Raw genomic sequence first — 14,315 nt, 5'->3', positions numbered from 1 at the left:
ATATGGGCTTCTGTGAGTCCTGGTTTCAGGTTTTCATAATCATACATTATAAACGCTATAGAGGCATGTGCAAACTTTGGACATCATATCAAATTATTGGCTACACAGTTGGGTATAAAAATGCTGATCCAACTTGTGTATTCTAAAATCGTCCAACACAACTAAACCAGAGGGATCTTTTAGACATCTGCACGATAATCAGCAATCATGTCTGTGATGAGCTGCGTAACTGTGATTCTGCTGATCGACCTGGTTTGCTCTGGTAAGATTGGTTCTGCTACCTTAAACTCTCAGGAATGAACTAGAATGATAGTTTTCATAATGCATATTTTTAATTAGACCAGAGATTTCCAAACTTGGTCCTGGAGGGCCGGTGTCCTGCTGAGTGTAGCTCCAACGTGCTTTAACACACCTGCCAGGAAGTTTCTAGTATATCTATTAAGAGCTTGATTAGCTGATTCAGGTGTGTTTAATTAGGGCTGGAGCTATACTCTCCTGGGCCCGGTTTTTCAAAAGTAATCCACTAGGATTTTGGATAAGGGATTGGATCAAATCTTGAAAATGGGTTTTTCAAAAGAAAAAAACAGATTACATAATCGGATTAGATCACGTAATCCAATCTTGGTTTTGATCCGGATCAAACCTTTAGTTTGGGTTTTTCAGACCTTTCTTTTTAGGATTTGGATCACTTTGATCCAAAAAACCTGGATTAAACTGATCCCATCAGAAGGGTGGATTTAGCATGAATTTCATGCCCAAAATGTAATGAAAACTGAAAAAAATTATTAAATAAAAGTTTGGCCTCATAAAATAATCCCCCAAACAGCTGTCAAAATTTACCAACAACAATACATTTTATTCTGTTACTAATTGATAATTTTTATATATATATATATATATATATATATATATATATATATATATATATATATATATATATATATATATATATATATATATATATATATATTCGTATTATACGTGGATTGGTCAGGTGAGATTTAAGCAAGATGACATGCTATAATATAAATACAGTATGTATTATAAAAGCTTTCTTGAGGGCTTGGGTTTTATAATATAAACTTGAGCCTGAATACATCAAAAATGCAATTAGTATTATATACTAATTGATATATATATATTTATCACAATGGAAAATATTTTTATGTTTAGAATATTTATTAGTGATGCATGCAATGATTACGGAATAACAAAAAAATGCAAAGAATGGCAATGCCGGATTTTTGAAATCACTTTCAACAATTGCAAAAAGAGACTGGGCAGAAGTTCAGCTTCATTTGGCAAAGGAACAACTGACCGACCAAACTGCAGCAAACCAAGACCACACTTGAGATCTGCCTCCGAAAGAATACGCTCAGACAAGCTGCTCCCTCCACATCAGATGAGGAAGTCTGACATTATTGTGGAGGTTTCAACATTGTCTTTTTTTTATTCAATACATCTATATTTGAAACTTATTATAAATATCCTCAATGTACAGTGTTGTAGATCTCGGATGAGCGGACTGCTGGAAGAGGATGGGGTGGGGTTTTTCTTGCTTTTATTATTTATTATTATAATTATTTTATTATTTATACAATTTTCTTAGTTTTCATTTCAAATAAAAATAAAGTTATATTTACCCCACACTGGCTATTCTACTTGTTGCTCTTTACATAGGCCTATCTATCCATCTACGTTGTGACTGAGCACTGGTAATCCAGATTTAGTGATCCTGAAAAGTTCCTATCCGGATCAGATTGATCCAATCCAATGTTGCTTTAAAAAACTGGCTCAAAAAGTAAGCTGGATTACATGATCACGGATCGCAAAAACAGGATTACTAAATCCGGATCAATTTTATCCGGATTAAACCTTTTGAAAAACTGGGCCCAGGACACCGGCCGTCCAGGATTGAGTTTGGACACCCCTGAGTTAGACCCTCCTTCAGTCTGAAAGAAATCAGCCATGTGTGACCATTAATTCAGTGTACAACTCATTTTGAGGTTAAACAAACAAACTACAAAAAGCTCATTTCAAAAATGTTTATAGAATTTCTCATAGTGGCTGCTCAGTGGTTACCACTGTTGCTGTATATGGGTGTTTCCCAGTACTGGGTTGCAGCTGGAAGGGCATGCGCTGTGTTAAACATGCTGGATAAGTTGGCGGTTCATTCCACTGTGGTGGCCCCTGATGAATAAAAGGACAATGCAGAAGAAAAATGAATGAAATTGGCCGAAGTGTTTGCATGTGTGTGTGAATGAGTGTTTATGGTTGTTTCCCAGTATTGTGGCTAAAAGGACTTCCACTGAGTAAAACATATAATGGAATAGTTATCGCTTCATTCCACTGTGGCAACCTCTGAAATGGAGATTAACCTGAAGGAAAATAAATTAATTTCTCATACTGTCTAATCTGTTTTTGTGGAACACTACTCTCTAGTGCATAGGTCTCAAAATCAATTCCTGGAGGGCCGCAGCTCTGCACAATTTTGCTCCAAAGCAAACCAAACACAGCTGATACAAATAATCAAGGTGTTCAAGACTACTAGACACTATTACGCAGGCGTGAGTTGGAAGTCGTTGGAGCTAAACTATGCAGAGCTGTGGCCCTCCAGGAATTGAGTTTGAGATTATTTCTCTAGTATATTGTACATCACTGTTTATAGCTTCAAAAAGGTGTAGCTATCATGTGTTAAAGTTATTGTATACCTAGCATAAACAGTTTAATCATGGTTGACAGAGTTGGGACAGCCACTATCACAAAATTCATTTAAAAGCTTGTCATATTAACAATGTACAATTTTATTTTATTACAGTTTCAATGTACTTTAATTTCAAATAATGGATTCTTTGATTAATTAATTCATTTCAAAGTTCAAAGAAATATTTTTGTAAAGGTTTAGTCTAGATATTGTTAAAATATTTTTGTTCAGTTTTTGATAGGTCTGATAAATGACTAAAACATGGTTGCTGCTTGTTCTTTTAGAAGTCTGTATTTATATGACTAATTTAACCAGTTAGTCACCTCAGAATTATAAGATTCTATGTGACATTTCTTTTGTCAAAATTGAGTTATTCACTTATAAAATAACAAATAATTTAAATTGTGAGGTTTTTTATAAGTTGTTTACAATTTTAAGACTTTTTATTTAAAAACAAAAAAGGTGTTATCTACAAAGTCAAACTTTAGCTTGGCTCTAAAAGGTTCTTTCTATTAGCCAACCAGCATTTCATATGCATGCACGAGGGCCAATCATGATCAGCTTTCTTTATCATTTGCCGCATTGCTCAGTGGAAACGAGAACAAAGAAAAACAAAATTGATGGACTAAATAATGCCGCACCAAATACAAATAAAAGAAACCTGAAACAAAAAAAGTTTAAATGTGACGATTTAGAAGCGTTTTTCACATTGAGATTTACATTGTTGAAAAAGAAACAGTTTTAAAATGTAATATATTAAATGTAAAACATTTTTGTTTGAGTATATAGTCAGTGCAACATTTTTCTGTGTTTATTAAACTCATTTGCTCATTGTCTGTTTTCTTTTAAAGAGTTTTCATTTCATAAAAATTTTATATAAAGTATATAGTTATAATAAGTATATAAGTATATATTAATGACATAGAATTAGCTGCACTGGACAAATATTAAGCACAGCCTTATATGCTTAATTTGAACAAGAAAAAATATTTATCCTAAAACATTAATTAAATGTTATAGAAAGCAAAAAAAAAAAAAAAAAAAAAAAAAAGAGAGAGAGAGAACTTTCTCTAACATCAACATATTGTTAACCCAACAATTTTTTTTTATCTTTTTTGTTAAATTAATAAGCAGACTGATTGTGTTTCTTGATTAGTAATGCTTCAATGATGAAGTGAACCTTATAATTCCAAGTGGAAAATGACTCTTTAGAAATAGAAGCTTCTATCTACATTTGCTCTGTTTTTTATACCCCAATTTGTAAATTTAAGAAAATTTTGATAATTTACATTTAGAGTATATTTAGGGTCTCTGTCATGTTAATGTATGAAATAGAACTGTCACATGCATACTGTTTGTTATATGGAATACATAAACTTTAAAGCTCGATATCGCAAAATCATTTAGAACGCAAATAGAACCTTATAATTTTAAGGCGATCATATGCAATAACAAACTTTTATTTTGGATTTATTGACATTGTAATAACATTGTTATAACATGGTAATAACATCTGAGATTTAGAATGTAATTAGATTTTTATTCTAGTATGTAATTACTGTGTCATTACATTTTAATTACTATGTCATTATGTTGTAATTACATTGCTATTACATTGTAATTATATGCAAGATTATATTTATAACCGTTTCTTTGTATATTTCAAGTACTCTGTGTATTTATATGCAAGTATAAACAGTTCATATGTAGTTACAAACTTTTAGTTTGGATGTAATGACATTGCAATTAGATTGTTATAACATTTTAACTACATTTGAGATGTAATATGTGATTACAAGTTTTTGTAATTGTACTTACATCTAAGGAAATATTTCTAAGTTTGTATTTTTATTTTTCCTGTTTTTCATGTACATTATTTGTGTATTTATACTTAAATATTTGCAGTAAATACGTAATTACAAACTTTTTTAGATGTAATTACTAGGTTTTTTATTGTAATTATTACATCATTACATGTAATTACATTGTAGTTACTTTCAAGATAACATTTATAAATGTAATTATTTCTTTGTATATTGCATGTACAGTATTTCTTTGTGTTTGTCTACAAAATTATATACAGTACACGTGTATTACAAACTTTTATCTTGTGTTCAATTACTGTGTTGTTACATTGCTATTACATTGTAATTATATCCAAGATAATATTTAAACATGTTTCTTTGTAAATATCAAGTACTGTGTTTGTGTATTTATACGTACATATATGCAGTACATTTGTAATTACAACCTTTTAGTTTGGAAGTAATGACATTGTAAATACATTGTTATAATACTGTAGTTACATCTGAGATGTAATACAAACTTGTCTTGTGTGCAAGCACTGTGTTGTTACATTGTAATACTATGTCATAACAGAGTAATTACATTGCTATTATATTGTATTGACATCCAAGCTAATATTTATAGCCATGTTTCTTTGTATATATCAAGTACTGTATTTGTGTATATGCACAGTACATATGTATTTACAAACATTTTAAATTTGATGTAATGACATTGTAATTAGATTGTTATAACACTGTAGTTACATTTGAGATGTAATATGTAATTACAAGCTTTTGTCTTGTGCAGAAATACTGTGTCGTTACATTGTAATTATATTGAAGTTACATCCAAGATAATATTTATGCATGTAAATGTTTATTTGAATATTGCATGTACAGTAATTGGTTATCTATAGTTGTATGTGTAAATATACTCAGCTTTTACAAACATAACCATGTCATTAATTTGTAATTACATCCAAAATAATATTTATAGCTTGTGTTTCTTTGTATATTTCAAGTACCGTATTTGTGTATTTATACGTAAACATATGCAGTACATATGTAATTACCACCTATTTTTGTAACTATACTATGTAAAAACATTGTAGTGATGTTGTTATAATATTGTAATTTGGATTACTACATTGTAGTTACGTTGTTAGAACATTGTAATATGTAATAAAAAATTATCTTGGACATAATTACTTTGTTTTCACATTGTAATTACTATTTAATTACATGTTATTACATTGTAGCTACATCCAAAATAATATTTATAAATGTAAATATTTCTTTGTATATTGGATATACAGAATTTATTTATATTTGTATACATAAATATACACAGTACACATATAACAAACTTTTTTCTTGTGTGCATTTACTGTGTTGTTACATTGTAAATATGATGTCATAACAGTGTAATTACATTGTTATTACATTGTAACTACATCCAAGATAATATTTATAAAGGTTTCATTGTATATTTCAAGTACTGTGTTTGTGTATTTATATGTAAATATACACAGTCCATTTGTAATTACAACCTTTCATTTTGGATGTAATGACATTGTAATTATATTTGAGATGTAATATGTATATACAAACTTGTCTTGTGTGCAATTACTGTGTCGTTGCATTGTAATTACATTAGTTTTACGTTGTAATCACATCCATGATAACTGTTTATTTTTTTGTATATGTCAGTACATTGTAAATACATTTACATGGTTACATGTTAATTACATTTTAGTTACATCCAAGATAATATTTTGAATGTAAATGTTTCTTTGTATACTGCATGTACAGGATTTGGTTATCTATATTTGTAAACATAAACATACACAGTAAACATTTAATAACAAACTTAATTACCATGTCATTACATTGTAATTTCATTGCTATTGCATGGTACTTACATCTAAGATTATATTTATAAGCTGTAGTTACATTGTTATAACATTGTGTTTTGGATTACTACGTTTTAGTTACATTGTTATAACATCATAATATGTAATTACAAATGATGCAATATTATATTATTATATTATGTAATACTTGAATGTTATTACTATGTCTTTACATTGTAATTACTATTTCATTACATGTAGTTACATCCAAAATAATATTAAAAAATGTAAATATTTCTTTGCATGTTGCATGTACAGTATTTCTTTATATTTGTATATGCAATTATATACAGTACACATGTAATTAGAGAATTTTATCTTGTGTGCATTTACTGTCGTTACATTGCTAATTACTATGTGCTAACAGTGTATATACATTGCTATTACATTGTAATTACATCCCATAATATTTATAAACATTTTTCTTTATATATTTTAAGTACTGTATTTATGTATTTTTACGTAAATATATGCAGTACATGTGTAATTAAAACTTTTATTTTGGATGTAATTTCTATGTAATAGCATTGTATCTACATTGTTTTAACATTGTATTTTGGATTATTACATGGTAAATTACACTGTTATAACATTTTAATTTGTAATTACAATCATTAAACTTGGATTTAATGCTGTGTCTTTACATTTATTAATATGTAACTACATGTAAGTAATATATATTTTTTGTAAATATTTCTTTGTATATTGCATGTACAGTATTTATAGTTGTATACGTAAATATATACAGTACAGATGTAATTACAAACTTTAATCTTGTGTGCAATTACTGTGTTGTTACATTGCTATATCCAAAATTATATTTATAAACATGTTTCTTTGTATATATCAAGTACTGTAATTGTGTATTTATATGTAAATATACACAGTACATATGTAATTACACACTTTTAGTTTGGATGTAATGACATTGTAATAAGATTGTTATAACATTGTAAATACATTTGAGATGTAATGTGTAATTACAAGCTTTTGTCTTTTACGCAATTACTATGTCATTACATTGTAAATACATTGTAGTTACATCCAAGATAATATTTATGCATGTAAATGTTTCTTTGTATATTGCATGTACAGTATTTGGTAATCTATAGTTGTATAGATAAATATACATAGTACACATATAATTACAAAACTACCATGTCATTACATTGTAATTACGCTATTATTGCATTGTACTTACATCCAAGATAATATTTATAAGCTTGTGTTTGCAATACATATGTAATTACAAACTTTTATTTTGGAAGTAATTACTATGTTATAGCATTGTATTTACATTGTTACAACATTGTATTTTGGATTACTACATTGTGAATACATTGTTATGACGATGTATTATGTATTTACAAACATTTATCTTAGATCTATGTCTTTGCATCATAATTACTACATCATTAATTACGTTGTAGTTACATCCAAGAAAATATTTATAAATGTAAATATTTTTTGTATATTGAATGTTAAGTATTTTATATTCATAGTTGTATACCTAAATATATACAGTACATGTAATTACAAACTTTTATCTTGTATGCAAGTTATCTTGTGTACTGTGTCTTTACATTGTAATTACTATGTCATAACAGTGTTATTACATTATATTTGTGATTATATTATATTACATTATATTTTACATTGAATATTATTACATTATATTTGTGTATTTATATGTAAATATACACAGTACAAACTTACAAACTTTTATTTTGGATGTAATGACATTGTAATTACATCTGAGATGTGATATGTGTACAAACATGTCTTGTGTGCAATAACTGTGTCGTTACATTGTAATTACATCCATGATAATTGTTTCTTTGTATATGTCAAGTATTGTATTTGTGTATATATAGGGTAATATACACACTTCATATTAATTACAAATGTTTTAGTTTGGTTGTAATGACGTTGTAATTAGATTGTCATAACATTGTAATTACATTTGAGATGTAATATGTAGTTACAATCTTTTGTCATATGCGCAATTACTGTGTCGTTACATTATAGTTACTATGTCATTAAAATGTAAATACATTGTAGCTACATCCAAGATAATATTTATGCATATAAATGTTTCTTTGTATATTGCATGTACAGTATTTGGTTATCTATAGTTGTATGCGTAAATATATTCAATGTAAAATATATAGTACACATGTAATTAAAAACTTAGTTTCCAAGTCATTACATTGTAATTACATTGCTATTTAATTGTACTTATATCCAAGATATTTATAAACATATGCATATTTCAAGTACTGTGTTTGTGTATTGATACGTAAATATACGCAGTACATATGTAATTACAAACATTTAATTTGGATTTAATTACTATGTTTTAGCCTTGTAATTACATTGTTATAACATTATAATATGTAATATTCTTTGTATATTGCACGTACAGTATTTGGTAATCTATCATTGTATACATAAATATACACAGTACATATGTAGTTGCAAACTTAATTACCATGCCATTACATTGTAAATACGCTGTTATTGCATTGTATCTACATCCAAGATAATATTTATAAGGTTGTTTCTTTGTATGCAGAACATATGTAATTACAATATATTGCTTATGTAATTATTATGTAATAACATTAGATTTACATTATTAGAACATTTTGAAGATGTAGTTACATCTATCTTGGATGTTACTGCTATGTTTTTTCATTGTAATTACTATGTCAATACATGTAATTACATTGTGGTTACATGCAAGACCATATTTATAAATGTAAATATTTCTTGGTATATTGCATGTACAGTATTTATTTATATTTGTATATGTAAATATATGCAGTACATATGTAGCTACAAACTTTTATCTTGTGTTCAATTACTGTCATTACATTGCTGTTACATTGTACTTACATCCAAGATAATATTTATAAACATATCTTCCTATGGATATTTCAAGTACTGTGTTTGTGTATGTATATGTAAATAAACACAGTACATTTTTATATACAAACTTTTGTTTTGGATGTAATGACATTATAGTTACATTGTTTTAACATTGTAGTTACATCTGAGATGTAATATGTAATTGCAATTTTGTTTTGTGTGCAATTACTGTGTCGTAACTTTGTAACTACTATGTCGTAACAGTGTAATTACATTGTTAATACATTGTAATTACATTCAAGATAATATTTGTAACCATGTTTCTTTGTATGTTTCAAGTACTTGTGCATTTATATGTAATTATACACAGTACACAAATATTTACAAACTTTGAGTTTGGATGTAATGACGTTGTAACTTGATTGTTATAACATTGTAATTACAGTTAAGATGTAATATATAATTACAAGCTTTTGTCTTGTGCACATTTAATGTGTCATTACAGTGTAATCACTATGCCATTACATTGTATACAGTTACAGTTACATCCAAGATAATATTTATGAATGTAAATGTTTCTTTGAATATTGCATGTACAGTATTTGCTAATCTATAGTTGTATACATAAAAATACACAGTACATATGTGGTTGCAAACTTAATTACAATGCCATTACATTGTAATTACGCTGTTATCGCATTGTACTTACATCCAAGATAACATTTATAAGCTTGTGTTTCTTTGTATGCAGTACATATGTATAACAAACTTTTTTGGATGTAATTACTATGTAATAACATTGTACTTATATTGTTTTAACATAGTATTTTGCATTACTACATTGGATTTACATTGTTATAACATTGTATTTTGGATTACTACATTGTGATTACATTGTTGTAACACTGTAATATGTAATTACAAACAATTATTTTAAATGTAATTACTATTTCTTTACAACATAATTACTACATCGTTACATATAATTACGTTGTAGTTATATCAAAGATAATATTTATAATTGCAATTATTTCATTGTATATTGAATGTAAAGTGTTTTTTATTTGTAGTTGTATACATAAATATGTACAGTACACATGCAATTACAAACTTTTCTCTTGTGTGCAATTACTGTGTTATTACATTGTATTGACTGTTAAAACACTTTAGTTACATTGCTATTGCATTGTAATTACATCCAAGATAATATTTATAAACATGTTTCATTGTATATTTCAAGTACTGTATTTGTGTATTTATATGTAAATATACACAGTACATATGTAATTACACACTTTTTAGTTAGGATGTAATGACATTGTATTTGCATTGTTTTAACATTTTAATTACATTTGAGATGTAATATGTAATTACATTTACTGTGTTGTTTTATTGTAAATACTATGTCATTACTTTGTAATAACATTGTATTACATCCAAGATAATGTTTATGAATGTAAATGTTTCTTTGTATATTGCATGTTTAATATTTGGTTATCTATAGTTGTATGCGTAAATATACACATTTAATTATCATGTCATTACATTGTAATTACATTGCTATTGCATTTTACATATATCCAAGATAAAATTTATAAACATGTTTTGTTTTTTTTTTGCATATTTCAAATACTGTTTTTGTGTATTTATATGTAAATATATGCAGTACTAATTACAAACATTTATTTTGGATTTAATTTCTATGTAATAACATTGTAAATACATTGTTATAACATTGTATTTTGGATTATTACATGGTATTTACATTGTTATAACATTGTAATATGTAATTACAAACATTCCTGGCTTTAAATACTATGTCTTTACATTGTAATTACTATGTCATTGCATGCACTTACATTGTAGTTACATCCGAGACAATATTTATAAACTATTTCTTGTTATAGTAACTATTTCTTGGTATATTGCATGTACAGTATTTATTTATATTTGTATATGTAAATATAAACAGTACACATGTAGCTACAAACTTTTATCTTGTGCTCAATAACTGTCATTACATTGCTTTTACATTGTAATTACATCCAAGACAATATTTATAAACCAATCTTTATTTGGATATTTCACGTACTGTTTTTGTGTATGTATATGTAAATAAACAGTTCATATGTAATTACAAACTTTTGTTTTGGATGTAATGACATTATAGTTACATTGTTTTAATGTTGTAGTTATATCTGAGATGTAATATGTAATTGCAAACTTGTTTTGTGTGCAATTACTGTGTCATTACATTGTAAATACTATATCATTACTATGTCATAACAGTGTAAATACATTGTAATTACATTCAAGATAATAGTTGTAACCATGTTTCTTTGTATGTTTCAAGTACTTGTGTATTTATATGTAATCATACACAGTACACAAGTATTTACAAACTGAGTTTGGATGTAATGACATTGTAAAAAGATTTAACATTGTAGTTACATTTGAGATGTAATATGTATTTACAAGCTTTTGTCTTGTAGGCAATTACTGTGTCGTTACATTGTAATTACTTTGCAGTTACATCAAAAAAATAATATTTTTAATGTGCATGTTTTGTATATTGCATGTACAGTATTTGGTAATCTATAGTTGTATACATAAATATACACAGTACACAAATATTTGCAAACTTAATTACCATGTCATTACATTGCAATTACACTGTTACTGCATTGTAACTACATCCAAGATACTATTTTTAAGCTTGTGTTCCTTTGTATGCAGTACATATCCAATTACAAACATTTTTGGACGTAATTACTATGTAAAAACAATGTATTTACATCATTGTAACATTGTATTTTGGATTACTACATTGTAAATACATTGTTTTAACATGTCAATATGTAATTACAAACATTTATCTTGGATGTAATTATTGTGTCTTTACACCATATTTACTACATCATTACATATAACTACATTGTAGTTACATCCAAGATAATATTTATAATTGCAAATATTTTATTGTATATTGAATGTAAAGTATTTTTTATTTGTAGTTGTATTTGTAACTATATACAGTACACATGTAATTACAAACCTTTCTCTTGTGTGAAGTTACTGTGTCGTTAAATTGTAACTACCATGTTCTAACAGTGTAAATACATTACTTTTACATTGTAGTTACATCCAAGATATTATTTATAAACATGTTTCATTGTATATTTCAAGTACTGTATTTGTGTATTTATATGTAAATATACACAGCATATTTGTAATTATAAACTTTTGTTTTGGGTGTAATGACATTGTAATTAGATCGTTATGACTTACATTGTTATGACATCTGAGATGTAATGTGTATACAAACTTGTCTGCAATTACTGTGTAGTTACATTGTAACTACATTAGTTTTACGTTGTAATTACATCCATGATAACTATGTTTCTTTGTATATGTCAAGTATTGTGTTTGTGTATATATAGGGTAATATACACACTTTATATTTAATTACAAACTTTTTAGCTTGGATGTTATGACATTGTAATTACATTTGAGATGTAATATGTAATTAAAAGCTAGTTACTATGTCATTACATTGTAATTACATTGTAGTTATATCCAAGATAATATTTCTGAATGCAAATGTTTGTATATCGCATGTACAGGATTTGGTTACCTGTAGTTGTAGACTTTAATACAGTACACATGTATTTACAAACTTAGTTACCATGTCATTACATTGTAATTAAATTGTACTTATATCCAAGATAGTATTTATAAGCTGTAGTGTTATAACATTGTATTTTGGAATACTACATTGCAATTACATTGTTATAACATTGTAATATGTAATTACTAGGGCCAGACAAAATCTGCGGCAGTTTTTTGCTATTTCTGCGGAGAATTGTGATAAAAATCTGCAAAATTATTTTGGGAGTATCATAACTAAAATCTTAATATACTAAATAAAAATAATAACTTTTTAATTTTTATTTAATGTTTAAAATGTAAATCCAATTAGATTCACTTTATTTGGTAAATAAAGCAAGTTTGTCATATAATATATCTTGTAAAAGACAGAAAATATTACTGTACAAACTGCATTATACATAAATCAGACGAACATTTTCACATTAGTCAATAATATTAATGAAGTTAATAAAAAAACTGAATAAATATAGTTTACACACATTTACTCAAGTAAATAAATAGAATTATTGATGGGCTAAAAATCTGCGGAATTGCGGAATTGCGCACGCAAGTTCCGGGTGGGCCTAGTTATTACAAACATTTATCTTGGATGTTATTACTATGCCATTACATTGTAATTACATCCAAAAATAACATTTATAAATGTAAATATTTCTTTGTACACATGTAATTACAAATTTTTATCTTGTGTTTAATTATTGTGTCGTTACATTCCAATTACTATGTCATTACTATAACATTGTAATTACATCCAAGATAATATTTATAAACATGTTTCTTTGTATATTTTAAGTACTGTATTTGTGTACTTATACGTAAATATATGCAGTACATATGTAATTAGAAACTTTTATTTTGGATGTAATTACTATATAATAGCATTGTATTTACATTGTTATAACATTGTAACTACATTTGAGATGTAACATGTAATTACAAGCTTTTGTCTTGTTTGCAATTACTGTTGTTACATTGCACTTACCATGTCATATTTTAATTACATTGTAGTTACATCCAAGATAATATTTATGGATGCAAATATTTCTTTATATATTGCATGTACAGTATTTAGTTATCTATAGTTGTATGCTTAAATATACTCAGAACACATGTAATTGCAAACATGATAACCATGTCATTTCTTTGTAATTACATTGCTATTGTATTGTACTTACACCCAAGATAATATAATAAGCTTACGTTTCCTTGTATATTTCAAGGACTGCTCTTGTGTATATGGAAAACTATGCAATACATGTGTAATTAAAAACGTTTTTGGATGTAATTACTATGTAATAACTTTGTAATTACATTGTTACAACTTTGTATTTTGGATTTTGTATTTTGTTAAAACATTGTAGTTACATCTGC

At 26.8% G+C, this 14,315-nt stretch overlaps 1 protein-coding gene across 1 annotated transcript in view; it reads left to right on the top strand.

The window, feature by feature from the left end:
* Positions 1–74: 74 nt before the first annotated feature.
* Positions 75–14,315, top strand: part of prss16 (serine protease 16) — a 34,308-nt gene continuing 20,067 nt past the window's right edge. The window contains exon 1 of the mRNA XM_073924377.1: positions 75–262. Within this exon, the coding sequence (XP_073780478.1) occupies positions 208–262 (55 nt within the window). The 5' untranslated portion in view covers positions 75–207. The remainder of the gene's footprint in view (positions 263–14,315) is intronic.

This window comes from Danio rerio, chromosome 15 (genome assembly GCF_049306965.1).
Source record: "Danio rerio strain Tuebingen ecotype United States chromosome 15, GRCz12tu, whole genome shotgun sequence".
Lineage (NCBI taxonomy): Eukaryota > Metazoa > Chordata > Actinopteri > Cypriniformes > Danionidae > Danio > Danio rerio.
Note: the sequence above shows the minus strand (reverse complement) of the source record. Positions and strands in the feature narration are given on the sequence as shown.